Genomic DNA, 15,281 nt, shown 5'->3' with positions numbered 1-15,281 from the left:
GGCCCCTCCCCGCCCCCACCCCCCGTCGCCACAAGTGCACATGTGCCGGCTGCATTTGAGGGTGCAGCCGTTTGTGGGGCGGGCCGCCATGCATCTCGGGCCGCGCTCTCCTGCGCCCCCAACAGCGCCCCCATCGTCCCCTTCCTGGCAGGTGTGTGTCGCATTCGCGCGCGCAAGCAGACCCCCTCAGTCCCGCTACTGTCCCCCCCCCGTTCCGTTACACACACACACACACACACACGCGCACGCACACGCACGCATAGACACACACACACATATACAGACAGGCACGCGCATGCCGAAAACTTAGCGACAAGGAGGGGGGGGGGGAAAAGAAACAGTGTCAAGCAGGGGTAACTTCCGGACGGCCGACTGGAGGGGGCGGGACGGCGGGCGGGGAGGAATATATAACTGCGCCTTTTTTTTTCCGCTCCAAGCGCGCCTTACGCCCGCCACATCCCCCTGAAGGGCGATGGGTTAAGGGGGGTGTTTCGGTCGACCCGCCTGCATGCCCAACGCCCCTTTGCGCTGCAGGGGAGATACGCGCGCGCGCGCGCGCGCGTCCCGGCCCCGTGAACTAGCCCCCAGTGCGGGCCCGGCTCGGCCGCTCCCTCGGGAGAGGGGGGAGAATGTGCATCTCTGGGGGGGCTTGTGTCTTTTCGCTGCGCCGCCCAGCCGTGTAACTCACCGGCGCGCCCCTGTCTGCGCAGTACGTGCGCGGTCATTTCCCCCGACTGCCCCCCGCCAGGGCAAGGGGCCGCCTTGACGAGAGGCAGGCCCCGCCCCCCCCCCCGTCCCAGAGCCCGCCCCCGCAGAGCCGAATTGTGGCCGGGGGAGCACGGCTACTTGACAACTTCCCCCCCCCTCGGGTGCTCGACCTGGTCCACCGCCATTGGTGCGGAGTCTGCCGTTCCCGTGCAGGGGTGTCCTGTCCCTGCCAGTGGCCGGCAGGCCTGCCCGGCCAGAGGGGGGGGGGGACGGCCTAGTCGCCACCTCGGCCGGCTCGCCCCTCGCCCCCCCCCCCCAGCGGACGGACGCCCCTGCGCGCGCCACATGTGCCTGTGCCTCCGCCCCCCCATCGCCAGTACGACTGTTTCCCGGAGACTGCCCCCGCCCCCCAGTCCCGCCAGAAATCTCCCCTCTGTCCCGGACCCGCTCCCGGGGGCAGAGAGCGCATTTGCGCTCGCGGCCGAACGTGTTGCATGGGTCCTGGCGTGGGCCGGCAAGATGGCCCCTGCCCATCACGCCTGGGGCCCTTGAAAAGAGCCCCCCATTGGCCCATGTTGGCGGCGCCCCCTGATGTAACACACCTCCGCTCGCCATCTTGGGCACCATGCCTTTCCCCCCTCCTGTGTCACCCTCCCCCGCCCTCGCCCCGGCCGCATCCCCGGCTCGTAGCCTGCAGCCCTCCCCCCCCCCTTCACACCCCCGCCCCTCGCCCCCTCCCCCCCCCCTGCCTCTTCCCCTCGCGATCGCGCGCCCGAGAGAAGGACACCCAGACGCGTGCGCGCTTCGCCCGCCATCCGGTATCCACGCTCTCGCCTTCTGCCCTTTGCTGCCTCTCGCCACCGCACTCGCCTGACACCGTGTTCACCCACGGCCCCCTTCTTGTCCGCCCTCTTTTCACCCTCGCGCCTCACCCTGGGCCTGTGCGCGCCCGGGCGTAGCCCTTGGTCAGCGAGCTCGAGCCGAGCTACCCCCAACAAGCCCGTGCTCGATGGTTCTGTAGCCGACCGCTGAAGGCCCTCACTTCTCGGCCTCTTGTGGTTTCCCCCCATCTGCTCAGCAAGCATCACCCACTGCATCGGCCCTCTCCACCCCTCCCGCCCCTCCCACTGTTCAGCTCTCCGCCATGTGCGTGCACCGCCTCCCCCCCCCCTCGCTCGAGTGCCCGCCAGCCGCACTCCCACCCACTCCCCCTTGCCCCGCCTCTGCTCTCCCGTCTGACCCGGTTGCCGGGGCCCTTCCCTCCTCTTGCCACGCCGACATCCCCCCCCCCGCTGTGCACAGCATGCACCTTGGTGCCTCGGTGGCTATGACCTCGGCCCCGGACGAGGCGCCCGGAGCGGCCCTCGCCGAGCAGCCGGACATATGCCCCGCGCCCACCCAGTCGTCGGTCGCCAGCTGTGACCGGCCCCCGGGTGGCAGCACCGCTGCCACCACCATTGCTGCTGCTGCCGCCGCCGCCGCCGCCACCGCCGCCCCCCCGGCCGGCGGCCGTGTCCCGGTCGCTGTTTTGTCCCCTCTTCACAGTACATCCACATCGCCGGCCACCAGCCGCGCGTCCACCCCGACCCCGCTGCAGATCGCCACCGCCCCATCCAGCCTGTCGGCCCTTTTATCAAGCGCCTCCTTTGCCAGCCCTCTCGCTTCGCCGATGCCGACGGACTCCCGTGGCCCCGGCCCCCAGGGTCCTGCCTCCTCCTCCTCCTCCTCCTCCTCCTCCTCCTCCTCCTCCGCCGCCGCCTCCGAAGCCCCGGCCCGCGTGAGCCAACTTTCCCAGCCACCCTTCGTCCCGACTCCTGGCGGTACGTCCACGCATGCATACACACATGTATATTCCCCGCTTCCCTGTCCTTCTGCGCGGTTGCCCTGTCTCGCCGGCTGACGCCCATCCTCCCCTTTTGGACCTCTCCGATCCTCCTCAGCGCCCGGCTCCACCACCAACCCGCCCCCAGCCAGCCCGGTCCTCATGCCGCAGTCGCCCTCGACCTTCGGCGTGACCCGATCGCGGAATGCCACCGCCGAATTCGAGGACGTGTGCTCTTCCGATCTTGGACCTCTCCGATCCTCCTCAGCGCCCGGCTCCACCACCAACCCGCCCCCAGCCAGCCCGGTCCTCATGCCGCAGTCGCCCTCGACCTTCGGCGTGACCCGATCGCGGAATGCCACCGCCGAATTCGAGGCCGGTGTCGCCTTGTCGCCGCCCTCCTCGTCTTTGCGCACGGATTTCAATGAGGACGGGCTGGAGGCCTTTCGTCGGCGTAATGCCGAAGGCTCGGCCGGGCGCGGCGCCTCTTCCGGCACCTCCCCCGCCGGCTCGATGGCTCCTCCAGCTAGCGGCAACGGCAGCGGCAGCACCAAGATCCCGTCGCAGCTCCAAACAGATCGGAAGAGCGTCGTGGATTTCAATGAGGACGGGCTGGAGGCCTTTCGTCGGCGTAATGCCGAAGGCTCGGCCGGGCGCGGCGCCTCTTCCGGCACCTCCCCCGCCGGCTCGATGGCTCCTCCAGCTAGCGGCAACGGCAGCGGCAGCACCAAGATCCCGTCGCAGCTCCAAACGCGGGGTTTCCAAGTGGCGGATGACCGCCAGCAACAGCCGCCCCCCTCGCCGACGTCATCTCGCTTGGCTCGGCCCAGCGGCGGGCATCTCCCCCCCGGGCCATTGCAGATTTCCGACACCCCCTCTCGGCATGTTGGCTCCCCTCCCTCCTCGCCGATGATGTCCCGGGCCTTCCTGGCATCGGGCACCACCTCGGGCCCGAGCTCCGGCTTGCAGGCTGCCGTCAGCAGCCAGGCCGGCTCCTCCGGCTCGGCGCCCAACTCCGCTGGGTCCCTGGAGTCTGGCACCACACCGCGCACTTCCTCCGCCTCCGCCTCCGCCTCTGCCCCCTCCTCCTCTTCCTCCTCTTCGAGTGGGGTTCGATTCAAGCCCTTCGGCTACAGTGAGACCCGGGTTGTCTACTTCGACGCCAATGCCCCGGTGGCGGTGCGCGACACCCCGCCCCCGGGATCGGTGGCCCCCCTGCGCATGGAGAAGCCGGCCCCGGCCGCCTCCTCCGGCTGGACCATCAACAACTTCCTGTCTCCTCTGCTTTCGTCGTCGTCGTCCTCCTCGGCGGCGGCGGCGGCAGCGGCGGCGGCGGCCACCACTGCTACGGCTCCCGACGACGCGGCCCCGGCCGCGCCCGAGGTCAAGGGCATCCTACGCGTCAGGCGCCGGCGTGTGGTGGACGCGCGCGCTGTGGCCGCCACCGCGCGCCGCCAAGCCGAGCGTGCCGCACGCACCGCCGAGAAGGAGGCCCGCCTGGCCGAGCAGGAGGCCGAGTTCGAGCGGCGTGCCGCCGCCGAGCGCGACCGCGCCAAGCAGGCCCGCCGGGCGCACCGCGCCCAGCGCGAGCTCATGGACGATGAGCCCGACACCCCGGGCGTCCTGCCGACGGTGGTCGTGCCTCCGGCGATTGCCGCCTCGCCCATGGTCCCCGGCACGGGGGCGGTTCCCACGCCGGCCGGGCCTCCCTTGGCTTCGATCGACATTGCCAGCCGGCTGAGCTCCAGCCTGACGGATACCTCGGTGCCGGCCTTGGCGGCGGCTGCGGTGGCGGCGGCCGCCGTGGCCGCCACAGCCCTGGACCCGGTGGTCATGGTGGCCACCACGGCCGCCGGCCCGGCGGTCCTCGACATTTCCCCCTCCGGCTCGGATGTGTCGCTGGCGCCCTGTGGATCGGACCTGGTCGGAGCCCCGTCGCATTCTTCGCTGCTCGGCATCATCGACTCGGCCGGGGGCATGTTGGCCGAGTCGGCCACCATTTCCACGGTTCTGCCCCCGGTCACGGTGCCCGGGCGCCAATCCGGGCCGGGGCTCCGCGCTTCCGGCGGTGGAACCCTTTCGGCCTTCGATTTTGGTCGCTTCGCCGGCGAGTCCGAGGCCGAGGATGATCTCCTGCAGCAGAGCGGCGACGACCAGGCCGCCGATGCTGCCGGCGATGCCAGCCCCACAGTCGGTGCCTCTGGCTCGGGTGCCTCGGGGCCCGGGGCCCCCGGGCCCGGCAATGCCGGGACCCTTTCCGGGTCCAGTGCGCCGGGCGAAATGGCCACCGGTCGTGATCGCGCCACCGGGGCCACCTTCAGCAGCACTGGCGGCTTGCTGGTGGCGCCGGCTGTGCCGTATCCCCTGGTGACCGAGCTTCCCGGCGTGCCAGCCGCCCTGGCCGGCCTGGTTACGCCTCCGGCCGGGGCCACTCCCCTGCTGACGTCGGCGCCCTTCCATCAACGCCCGGCGGTCCGGGCCGTCCGTGCGGATGGCCGGATCCTGTCGGCCGGGCACCAGTTCGCCACCGCCACGCCAGACAGCTCGGCTGCCTCCTCGCCCGCCCTCATTTCGTCGGCCACCATGCCGCCGGTCGGCGGGGGGGGGGGGACCTCCCTGGCCGGTGGCCACCCCGGCGGCTCCTCCGGGCCGAAGCCAGCCGAGCTGACCCCCTGCAATGCCTCTGGCACCGACGAGGTGCCGGAGTACGACCATGCCGGCGGCGCGTCCGATGACGATGCCGATGACGATGATCTGGATGATTCGGAGGATGAGGGCAGCGATTCCGGCGGCAGTGACCTCGAGGCACGGCCCACTCGGGCCGGCGAGCGCCTGGGCCCCCGCAAGACGTCCTCCATTCGCCCGGCCAAGACCTTCCGCCAGCGGGGGGCTTCCCCTCCGGGGGAGCCGCGCAAGCGGCCCGACGGCCTGCCGGCCAGCGACTCGGGCGCCTCCGATGATGAAGGGTACAGCGCGGGGGATGACGATGATGATGACCTTCCCCCTCATGGGCACTCGCAGGACAGGGACGATGCCACCGGCTGCTCGCCGCTGCGTGTCCAGCGTTCCGGCGGGCCTCCGGCCCGTCGTGGGCGCTCGCCCTCCCCGGCGCCGCGCTTTGTCTCCGGGGCCGGTGTCAGCACCGACCGCCGGGGGCCGGGGGCCTCCTCGCCGGTGGCCGTCGCCCCGGCAGCCCCCGCCTCCGAGGTGGCCGTCTGCCCGAACCTGGCCAAGACCGTCCTCGCGCGCGCCATGCGCCCGGTCGCGGTGCCCACCGACTCCGACTATGTGGACGATGTGGACGATGTGGATGACGATGACGATGACGATGATGATGATGGCGACCAGCACCTGCACGCGGCCCATGGGGCTGTCAGGCCATCTCGCTCGCCCTCCGAGCACACCGCCACCCCCATCCCCACGGCCGGCGGGCCAGACGCCAATGATGAGGCGGCCGGCCCTGCTGCCGGCTCGGCATCCGGCCCTGCCCCGGCCCACGAGCAGTCGGACAATGACACTGACCAAATTTCCGACGATGAGCAGGACACCCTGAGCAATGAGGTGTGCCGGCCCAAGAGCCCGGCCCGGCCGGGGAGCAATGGCGCCACCTCGGCCGGCGTGTCTTCGGGCTCCCCCTGCCGGGGCAGTGCCGACACGGGGGACATCCCGGCGGCGGTCACCCGCGTGGCGGAGGCCGCATTCGAGCCGACATCGACCCCGGGCGGCTCGCAGCAGACCCTGCCCACCAGTGCGGTTCTTGCCATGCCCGAGTCCTCTCTCCTGCCCCTGGTCGGCTCGAATGCGGCCTCGGCTGCCACTCCGTCGGCGGCCCCGGCGGAGGCCAATCCACTGGCCCCGGGTGCCGGGCCCGAGGGGTCCCAGGAGCTGGTGCCGCCGCAGCCGCAGCCACCGCAGTCGCAGCCGCAGCCGCAGCCGCAGCCCTCCGGATCTTCCTCTCGCCGTCGCCGTGTGCGGTTCCCCGCCTCGCCGCCGATTGTCGATGGCGGCCCGCTGCATCGCGTGCGCCTGGCCGCGTCGGCTGCCCGGCAGGAGCTCAATCGCGCGGAGGCCTCGCTGCTGGCCTGTGCCGAGGCGTATGCCTCTCGGTCGGTGGCCGGTGAAACCGAGGCTGCGGCCGAGGCCGAGGCGGCCCTGGCCGCTGGTCTCGATCCCAGCCTCTTCCTCACCGACCCGGAGGAGGTAGCCGAGCAGGATCTCGAGCATATGGCAGATGAGCCGGAGTCGGCGTCGGCCGCGGCCGAGGCTGCGGCAGCCGCCGCGGCCGATGCCACCTCCCCGGCCATTTCCCTCACCGAGGCCACACAACAAGCGGCCGATGGTGCCGGTGCCGCTGGGTCGGAGGCTGGCGGCGTGGGCGTCCCCCCGGCCGGGGTGGTGGCCGGTCCGCCTGATGGCCAATCCGCCAGCCTCCCTGGTGTCTCTGGTGGCATTGCGGCCGGCGCCGCGAGCCAGCCGATTGGCATTCCCACAACCGGCGGGTCTGGCTCCGGGGGGTCTGGCAGCCTGCCGGATGACCCGATTGCCGAGGCCCTGGCCGCCGGAGCGGTTGACGCCGAGGCCATTGAGCAGCGCCGTCGTCTTGCTCTGGCCACCCTGGCGCCGGCCGGGTCCGAGGACACCGGCCCGCCGCCGGCTCTGTCGCAATCGCCGCCGGCCAGCACCTCCGGCCTGGAGCTCCTGGCTCCGGTGACCGTGGTCAGCCATCATCCGACGGTGGTATCGGCGGCTTCGGCCATCGGGGCCACCGATGGTGCTACCATCGGTCCCGGCAGTGGCCCGGGGGGGACGGCCGTCGCTTCGGCCGGGTCCGGTGCCCTGGGCACCTCCTCGCCCCCGGCGTTTGGCACCGACTCGCCGGCCGAGGACAGCGACTCCAGCATGTCCGACATGTCGGCCGCCGCTTCGCGCTCCCTTCCCCAGCGCATTCTCTTCCAGAAGCAGCATCAGCAGCAGCTCCTCCTGCACTACCAGCACCAGAAGCAGGCGCAGCAGGCGGCCTACGAGCAGTACCAGCAGCAGCACAAGCAGCAGCTCCTGCAGCAGCAGCAGCAGAAGCAGAAGTCCGGCTCGTCGCAGCCGGGCCAGCAGCCCAACCAGCCTGGCAATGCTTCCACCTCGCCGGTGGCCCATCCGCTGGTGCAGCTGTATCAGGTCCTGCAGCAGCAGCGCCACCTGCTGAAGCTCCAGTCCTACCACCTGCAGCAGGTGAAGGTTCTGACTCGGCAGCGCCAGAACATCGAGGCGCTCCTGCTGGCCGACAGCCAGGCCGCCGACGCCGCCGCCGCCGCCGCCGAGGATCCCACCGCCGCGAATGTGTCCGTCGCTCGGTCGACCTCCACTCTGACCATCGGCGATTTGCTGGACGAGTCGAGCCCAGAGCGCCTGCGCCTGCAGCGCCTGCGCGACTATCGTCACCAGATTGCGATGATCGCCGATCGGGCGCTGCAGCACCGGCGCCACTTGCGGCAGCTTGACCGCCAGCATGCGGCCGTCCTGGGCTCCGGCCAGGCGGCCGCCGCGGCTGCTGCCATCGCCCTGTCCGTGGCCGAGGCTACGGCCGTTGCGGCGCATGGCTGGCCGGACTCCGAGCACGAGCGCCAGCTTCTCAAGTCACAGACGCCGGTTGCCAGCGCTCCGGCCGCCACCACTGCCGCCCCGGCCTCCGGTGCGTCTGCTGCCCTGGACTCGAGCACCGGCACATCGGCCAAGGCCCCCGCCCCCGGGGCCGCCGCGGAGGCCTCCTCCTCGGCGGCCGGCAACTCGACCATGGTTGTTCCCGCCAGCCCGCCCCTTCAGCCGGGCTCCAAGTCTGCCCGGCCCGAGTCGGCAGGGTCCTCGGCCACGGCAGGGTCCCCTCCGTCGTCGCTGGATTCGGCCGCCGCCTCGGCCGCCGCCAGCGGCGGAACACACACCGCCATGACATCCAGCAGTCAGCCCATGGTCCAGTCTCCGTCGGCCGTCGGGGCGGCCAGTTCGTCGGCCGCCACGCCGGCCGCCACCAGCAGCTCGGCGTCTGGCGTGTCAGCTACCTCGTCGGGTGCTCCCCTCTCGTCGGCCACAACGGCAGCCGCCCATGCGTCTTCCTCTGCTTCGACCTCCACTTCGTCCTCCTCCTCGTCGTCCACTTCCTCCGCGGAGCTGCTCCAGTTTTACGTGCAACTTTGTGCCCGCTATGCTGTCGAGCCGAGTGAGCCCATCCTTCAGCAGATCAAGGTTCGTCCCCCCCCCCCCCCCCCCTGCCCTCCTCCCTCTCCTGTCTTCTTCCTATGCCCCTCGGGACCGGTACTCATGCATGCTGCTTGGCTGTTACCCAGGCCGCCGCCGATGCCGGGCGTCGCCTCCGCACCCTGGACCTTTCTCTGCCGAACACGCCCCCGCTGCTGGGCCGCCGGAGTGCCGACATCATCGCCTACCTGACGCAGCATAACCCGGCCCTTCGTGCGCTGGTGGTAGGCGCGCCGAATGTGGATGATGATGCCATGGTCGCGCTGCTGGATGCGCTGCTCTTCCACAATGCGGTGGCTCGCTTCCGCGTGGTTGGCGGTGACAGCCTCCCGCCGGATTGCCTGTCCCTGCCGCATGGGCCAGGCGGCCCGGGGTCCGCGCGCATTGGCCCGGACAGTCTTCGCCGCATCGGCGTCTTCCTCAAGCGCAATGAGAGTCTCTCGGCTCTGGAGGTGTCGCTGCTGTCTGGCCCGCCTCATGGGACCATCTCGGCCCTTGAGTCTCAGGTGGCCCTCCTCGACCCGGATCGCAGCTACTTGACACGTTCCTTGGCCCTGGGCGCGATGTCGGAAACCGCCGGGGCCGATGCCCCGGACTCCCGGCCGGCCGGCATTTTGCGCGGCTTCGCGGCCTTCTCCTCCGGCTCGAGCGGCGGCAGCGGCAGCGGCAGTGGCGGCCCCTCTCTTCGGTCGCTGTCGACCCTGCCCCCGACCAATCCCTATGTGCAGCAGCCACTGGATCCGCGCATTGGCGAGCTTCTCGGCCAGGGGGTTCGTCTGCTGACGGTGGCCCGGCTTGCCGGCTGTGGGCTCTACGGAGGCGCATTGATGGCCTTCGTCCGGGCCCTGGTGTTCGGCAGCTCGGACTCGCCGTATGTCGACTGCCATCCGAATGCCTTCCTCCTGAGTGCGGCCTACCTGCAGCAGGAGGGCGCCGACGCGCTGGAGTCCACCACCATCACCACCGCCGCCGAGCGATCGGAGCCCGGGTCTGGTGGCGGCTCTTCGATCAGTCGGTCGAGCTCGCCCAATCCCGCCACTCGGCGCTCGGGGACCGGCGGCGGCGACCCCTCCGCTGGCCGCCCCTTCGGCGCGGCATATCCTCCCCCCTCGAGCCCGGTGACACAGCCGCCGGTGCGCGAGCGCGAAAGCAGCTCCCGCTCGACCTTGAGCAGTGCGGTCGGGCTGATTTTCGGCGGCGGGTCCCGCAGCCGGAGCTCCTCGTCCAGTCGTAGCGGCAGCAGTGCTCCCTCTCCGTCGCCGACTTCCTCGCTGCCCGGTGGCAGCAGCGGATCCAGCGGCGGCGGCCAGGGTGGCACGAGCGGCGATTCCGAAACGCGCGAGGGGCGTCGCTCCCTGTCGCGCCTGCGCAGTGCTTCCCTTTCGTCGGCGAGCGCGCCCTCCTCGACGGCGGCCGGGTCGTCGGCCAGCTCGACCGGGCCCGGGTCCCCTTCGGCCGCTGCCGCCGCTGCCAGCTTGACCTCCTCATCGTCCATGAACTCCCTGTCAAGCCTGTCCTCCTCTTCGCCGATGTCCCTGGCCGCGCCCTTGTCGGCCAATGTGCATGCTCCCTTGCCGAAGTCCATCGAGGATTATCCGCCGGCCGCTTCGCTGCAGTTCCTCTCGCTGGCCTACAGCGCCGGGCGGTATGCCGGAGCCACGGCCGCCGCCGGGCCCGAGGCCCTGGATGGCCGAGCCCTTGCGGCCCTCTTCTCTCTGCCTTCCCTGCGGGTGTTGGACCTCGCTGGCAACCGCCTTGGGGATCTGGGCGCCTCGCAGCTGGCCTCGGCCCTGTTGGAGGGGATCCCCGCGGGCCTGGGGGTTGCTCTGTCGGCGGTTTCCTCGCCGGTGGACCTGCCCTCGGGTGGATCGGGCCCGGCTGATGTGGCCGGCATGGCCGGTGCGGGCTCCGCGGCGCCCGGCGGGGCCTCCTCCTCCTCCTCCGGTGGGAGCATGATGCCGCTCCTGGCCGGCGACGAGGCCGAGGGTGATATGGCCCCCGGGGCCTCTGCCACCGTGGTGAGCACCTGCGCCGTCCGGCGCTTGTCGCTGGCGGATTGCGGCATGAGCTCCTCCGGCGTGGCCCTGGTCCTGGCGGCTCTTCGCCGGCGTGGCGCCCGCCTGGATGCCCTGGACCTGAGTGGCAACCAGTTGGCCGGCACCATCGGCTGGCAAATGATCAAGGATGGCGTGGTGGCCCAGTCGACCTTGCGGTCGTTGGCCCTGGCCCGGACACGCATCCGGACCGAGGGTGTCATCGCCATCTCGGAGGCGGTGGCCGAGCTGCCGCGTCTCCGGCATCTGGATCTGTCGGCCAATGGGCCTCTTCCACTGGCCGGGCTGATGGCCCTGCGCATGGCGGCCAAGCATGGCGGTGGCCTGCGGTCGATTTGCCTCGACCGTCGGCCTGTACCGCCCCCGGCCGGGGCCGATGCCACGGCTGATGCCGCCCCGGCCGCGGCCGAGGCCGAAGATGACGCCGATGCCGGTGGCTGGGAGATCGAAGACTCGATTGACCAAATTCTCCGGACGCACGTGCGCTATCGCCGGTCCGGCCAGTCGCCTGGATCGTCGGCCTCGGCGCCGCCCGCCTCGCCGCCTTCAGCTCCATTGCCCTCCTCGGCGATTTCCCGGGCGTCCTCCGGGACGGCCGCCGATGAGGGGGCCTCGCCGGGTCTGCCTCCCTCTCCCGAGGACCTGGCGGAGTCTCTCCCCCCGGCGACGGCCACCGTCCCTGATTCCGGTCCCCAGCCGTCTCCCGCTGTGGATGGGCCACCGACGACGGTGCCATCGGCCATCGAGCCGGAGCAGCAGCAGCAGCAAGAGGTCCCCGAAGAGGCCCAGGTGGTGGTGACGCCGCCTGCCCCGGCCGCAGTGACTACCCGGCCGCCCGCGGCTGCGGGTGATCTGGAGCCGGCCATCCTGGCTGCCCTCGACTCGGTCCTCGGCTCCGTCCTGTCGGAGGCGGCCACTCCGCACAGCGCCGGCACCGGGAACTAGCCGCCATCGTGCTGCTCCTTCTCTGTGTTCTCTCCCCCCTTGTTTTTTTTTTTCCTCCCGCCTTTGGTTTTGTTTGTTTTTGTGGCGCCCCTCCCCCCCCCCCCCCCCCGTTAGTTCTGTTGGCAAACCCCATAGACTACCAACAATATACTTTTACGTCCCCTTTCCCCCGATCTCTTTACCTCTTCAGCCGCACTTGTGCCCCCTATTTGGGTGCACACATTTGGAAGCACCACCATGTACACACACACACACACAAACAAACAAACAGGGAATCAGGATTTAACTTTTTTATCTTGTGCGATCGGGGAGGGGGAAGGAGGAGATAGGGGGAAAGACAGGGCAGGAGAAGGAACGGAGCACGACAGCAATCGCGAGACGGCATCCCCCCAAGAGGAAAAGGGGGCATATGTATATCTGTATATGGTGGTGTTGGGAGTGAGCCCGACGGGACAATGAGAGGGGAGAGGAGGAGGAGGACGAACAGAGGGAAGTATCTGGACGTTGCACGCGTCGTGTGCGGCTTCTCCGTGCGAATATCCCCCCAGTCCGGTGGTCTTCCTCAAAACCTCTCTCTCCCTCGCTCTTGACCTTTGTCTCGGTGTGTGTGTGTGTGCGCGAGCACGCGCGCGCGCGCGCGTGCTCGCTCTCTTGGAGTGTCTCACATGCTTACTGGAGCATGCGCTTGTGCTGCCAGTAGTAGGAGATCACGGTGCCGGTCTCCTCGCAAATATCGTTCTCAGGGATGAGCTGGCTCATGTCGGTGATGTTGTCGAAATGGACCGCCTGGAAGGGAGTACTGTGTGTGTGTGCGGCAGACACCATCGTGCGTGGCAATCAGCCAGAAAAGGAGGGGGGAGGGGGCAGGGGCGGATCATCAAGTTAGAACAGATGGCTAGGGGGGGGGGCGGGGGGGCACCGAAGCCGAGACAAGACAAAGAGTGTCCCCCCATGGAAGGAGGGGCACCCCGAGGGGTTGCTTTCTCCTCGGCCGCCTCTTTTCCTTTTTTTTTTTTCGCCGGCCCTGGTGCTCCCCCCCCGCCCCCGCAGGAAGTCGAGACAGAGAGACAGAAAACGCACCCATCAGCCTCACGCTGGCGACGCAGGGCACGCTGGTGCTCCTCGATGGTGTTCTTCTCGGCAAGGGCCGTGGAGTAGTCCTGCACACGCAGGGCGGCGGTCACCGGGGCCCAGATCTTCTGGGACTCCAGCTCACCCTGCTCCTCCAGGGGCGGGACCGTGGGGTTGGTGTTGACCAGAGTGTCGACGTCAAGCAGGAGGTTCTGCGTCTTGGAGCCGGCCTCGTTCCACATGACGCGGCCGACCCACTTGCCGGAAATGTGGAAGAGGGCGTTGTCGACATTGTGGGAGCTGGACGGCGAGACAAAGCCGTTGATCATGTGGTACGAGCCGTGGAACCACGGCTTGCTGTGGGCATGGGGGACGCGGGCGCGCGCGGGGGGGGGGGGCACGGAGCATGGTGAGTGGGGTGTTGAGGGAGGAATGCAGCGACCGGGGGTGAGAGACAACGGGGCCGAAGGGCAAGGGAGGCGGGCTTGCCACGCACGGCAGGTAGTTAATGGTGGCCGAGTAGCCAGACTTGGAGGTGATGGTGGCCATGCCACTGAGCTCGGCGAACAGCTGGCCAGTGAAGAGACCGCGCAGGTCGGCCTCGGGGTAGGTGAGCCGGTACTCGTCATCGTGGTCCTGCAGACGCAGAACAACGTGGCCGTAAATGCGAACCTGTGTGCGAGGAGGGGGGCAGCGGCAATGGTGGCAGTTCCGAGGGACACGGCAGAAAGGTGGCCAGGTGTGGACAAGGACCAGGGGGAGGCACAAGGAGGGGGAGTGGGCGCTGTCAGGGCACGCGAGGAGAGTATGTGTGGGGCCAGGGGCAGCACAGGAGAGAGAGAGAGAGAGGGAGGGAGGGAGGGAGGGGGGACAGAAAAGGAGGCGGAGATGCAAGCCTCACGCACGCGAACACTGGTGCCACGGAAGCGGGCGCCCGAGAAGATGGAGCCGTTCACACAGAGGCGCTGCTCCGGGCACTCGAGGTAGAAAGCACTGACCGGGGGGTGGTGGGAAACCTGCTCGGCCTCCAGGTGGACCTCGGACTCGACGGGGCCGCCCTTGGGCCAGGTGCAGTGGAACTGCTCGCCGAGGACCGGGTTGTAGGGCTTCTTGACGGAGCTACCACCGGCGAAGGGGGCGCCGTAAGACTGGTAGACGTTGGTAATCCACCAGGCAACAACGGCGCGCATGCGGGCTGGTGGCGTCGGGAGTCCGACAGGGAGGAGGCCAATATGGCCGGGGGGTCGGTCAGTTGCTGCGTCGAGGCTGTGATCAAAAGCCAGGCAAGAAAGAGGGCGCGGGAGCGGGAGAGAGGGAGGAAGAAGGGGAGAGAAAGAGAGAATAATGAGGGGCACACGTACCGACAGGGTCAGACTCCTTGTTGATGTTGAACAGGAGCTCCGGGACCATCATGTAACTGGTGGTGTGCTCCAGAACGGAGATGCCCTCCAGCAGGAAGGCCGGGCACGAGAGAGTGCTGAGATCGGCCGTGGTGGAGGCGATCTACTCGTGCGTGGGCGCAGCGAAGCAACGAGGGCAGCCATGGACACACCACATGTGCATCGTGTGTGTGTGTGTGAGAGAGAGAGGAAAAGAGAGAGAGAGAGACAGCGAGGGAAGGTCAGGGGCCGAGGAGGAGGAAGGAGCTCGGCGGGAGGCGAGGCGTGAGCAAGATGGCAGGACAGAGGGCGGGGCCTTGTCCGGGTGCCTGTCGCCGTGAGTGAGCCAGCGGGTGTGGGGGCATGTGTGTGTGCGCACGGTCTTCAGGAAGGTGGTGAAGGAACCCTTCTGGGAGGTGGGGACGACATTATCCTCGGACATGGTTGCGACGGCGGAGAGGAGGGAGAGAGGAGTGCACACTCGCGGGCAAAGCGCAGGCGGGGCAGGAAAACGGAAATAGGCTGCGCGAGGAGGGGAGCCGAGCAGGGTCGGGAGGTGTGCGCGGTTGGTTGTTGGGAGAGGGGGCGGGGGGAGGGGAGGAGGGTTGGTCGGGGCGGACACGGGCGGGGGTGGACGGGCGAGCGGCAGCAAGGACAAGGGATCGAGGACAGAGGGCGGGAGCGAAGGAGAAGGGGGGGGGGAGGGGCATACGTTTTTCCGGGTGACGGTCGGCCGCGAGCCAGGGGCCTCGGCGGTGGCTGAAAACCCGGGTGGGGGCCGCGCGCGCGCGCGTGCGCGCGCCTCGAGAAGCCCGTCTTCGGGTGAGGCTGGAAGCCAGGCCTCTGCCAGGGCGGCTGCTGGAGCCCAGTCCGGACGCGGAGGCGGAGGGGCGGGGCGCCGGGCGCAGGATCTGGTCCGGGGGAGTGCCCCGGGCCGGAAAACAGCGGCGAAAGAGGGCGAGGACAAACGCACGCGCGGCCGGACTTGGGGCTAGACACAGGGGGAGGCGGGCCTCTGCCCACCAGACCGTGGGTGGGGGATGGGATTGTCTGGGA

At 69.7% G+C, this 15,281-nt stretch overlaps 2 protein-coding genes across 2 annotated transcripts; one reads left to right on the top strand and one right to left on the bottom strand.

Annotated features, from left to right (window-relative positions):
* The first annotated feature begins 1,481 nt into the window (after positions 1-1,481).
* On the top strand, positions 1,482-11,840 carry H696_03406 (hypothetical protein). The gene is made up of 5 exons (XM_009497272.1): positions 1,482-1,526; positions 1,668-1,854; positions 2,011-2,528; positions 2,649-8,764; positions 8,866-11,840. Exons 3-5 carry the CDS (start codon positions 2,012-2,014, stop codon positions 11,773-11,775), a joined length of 9,543 nt encoding a protein of 3,180 aa, XP_009495547.1. The 5' UTR covers positions 1,482-1,526; positions 1,668-1,854; position 2,011; the 3' UTR covers positions 11,776-11,840.
* Positions 11,841-12,395: 555 nt separating this feature from the next.
* Positions 12,396-14,838, bottom strand: H696_03405 (hypothetical protein). Its single transcript, XM_009497271.1, has 6 exons — positions 14,605-14,838; positions 14,208-14,349; positions 13,752-14,041; positions 13,343-13,518; positions 12,856-13,203; positions 12,396-12,574 (listed from the first exon to the last, which is right to left on the bottom strand). The coding sequence occupies exons 1-6, from the start codon at positions 14,665-14,667 to the stop codon at positions 12,445-12,447; spliced, it is 1,149 nt and encodes a 382-aa protein (XP_009495546.1). The 5' UTR covers positions 14,668-14,838; the 3' UTR covers positions 12,396-12,444.
* Between the last annotated feature and the right edge of the window lie 443 nt (positions 14,839-15,281).

The sequence above is a fragment of the Fonticula alba genome, assembly GCF_000388065.1.
Source record: "Fonticula alba strain ATCC 38817 unplaced genomic scaffold supercont2.5, whole genome shotgun sequence".
Taxonomy (NCBI): domain Eukaryota; order Rotosphaerida; family Fonticulaceae; genus Fonticula; species Fonticula alba.
This window is presented reverse-complemented; position numbering and strand designations above follow the sequence as displayed.

What these genes read in the sequence shown, in the direction of transcription:
- H696_03406 (XM_009497272.1), top strand. Translation starts at nt 2,012, where the DNA reads ATGCACCTTGGTGCCTCGGTGGCTATGACCTCGGCCCCGGACGAGGCG. An exon ending in CTTCGTCCCGACTCCTGGCG is followed by an intron (nt 2,529 to 2,648) that starts GTACGTCCACGC and finishes GATCCTCCTCAG; the next exon opens with CGCCCGGCTCCACCACCAAC. An exon ending in CCATCCTTCAGCAGATCAAG is followed by an intron (nt 8,765 to 8,865) that starts GTTCGTCCCCCC and finishes GCTGTTACCCAG; the next exon opens with GCCGCCGCCGATGCCGGGCG.
- H696_03405 (XM_009497271.1), bottom strand. Translation starts at nt 14,667, where the DNA reads ATGTCCGAGGATAATGTCGTCCCCACCTCCCAGAAGGGTTCCTTCACC. An exon ending in TCACCACCTTCCTGAAGACC is followed by an intron (nt 14,350 to 14,604) that starts GTGCGCACACAC and finishes ACGCACGAGTAG; the next exon opens with ATCGCCTCCACCACGGCCGA. An exon ending in GCCACCATTAACTACCTGCC is followed by an intron (nt 13,204 to 13,342) that starts GTGCGTGGCAAG and finishes CCATGCCCACAG; the next exon opens with CAAGCCGTGGTTCCACGGCT.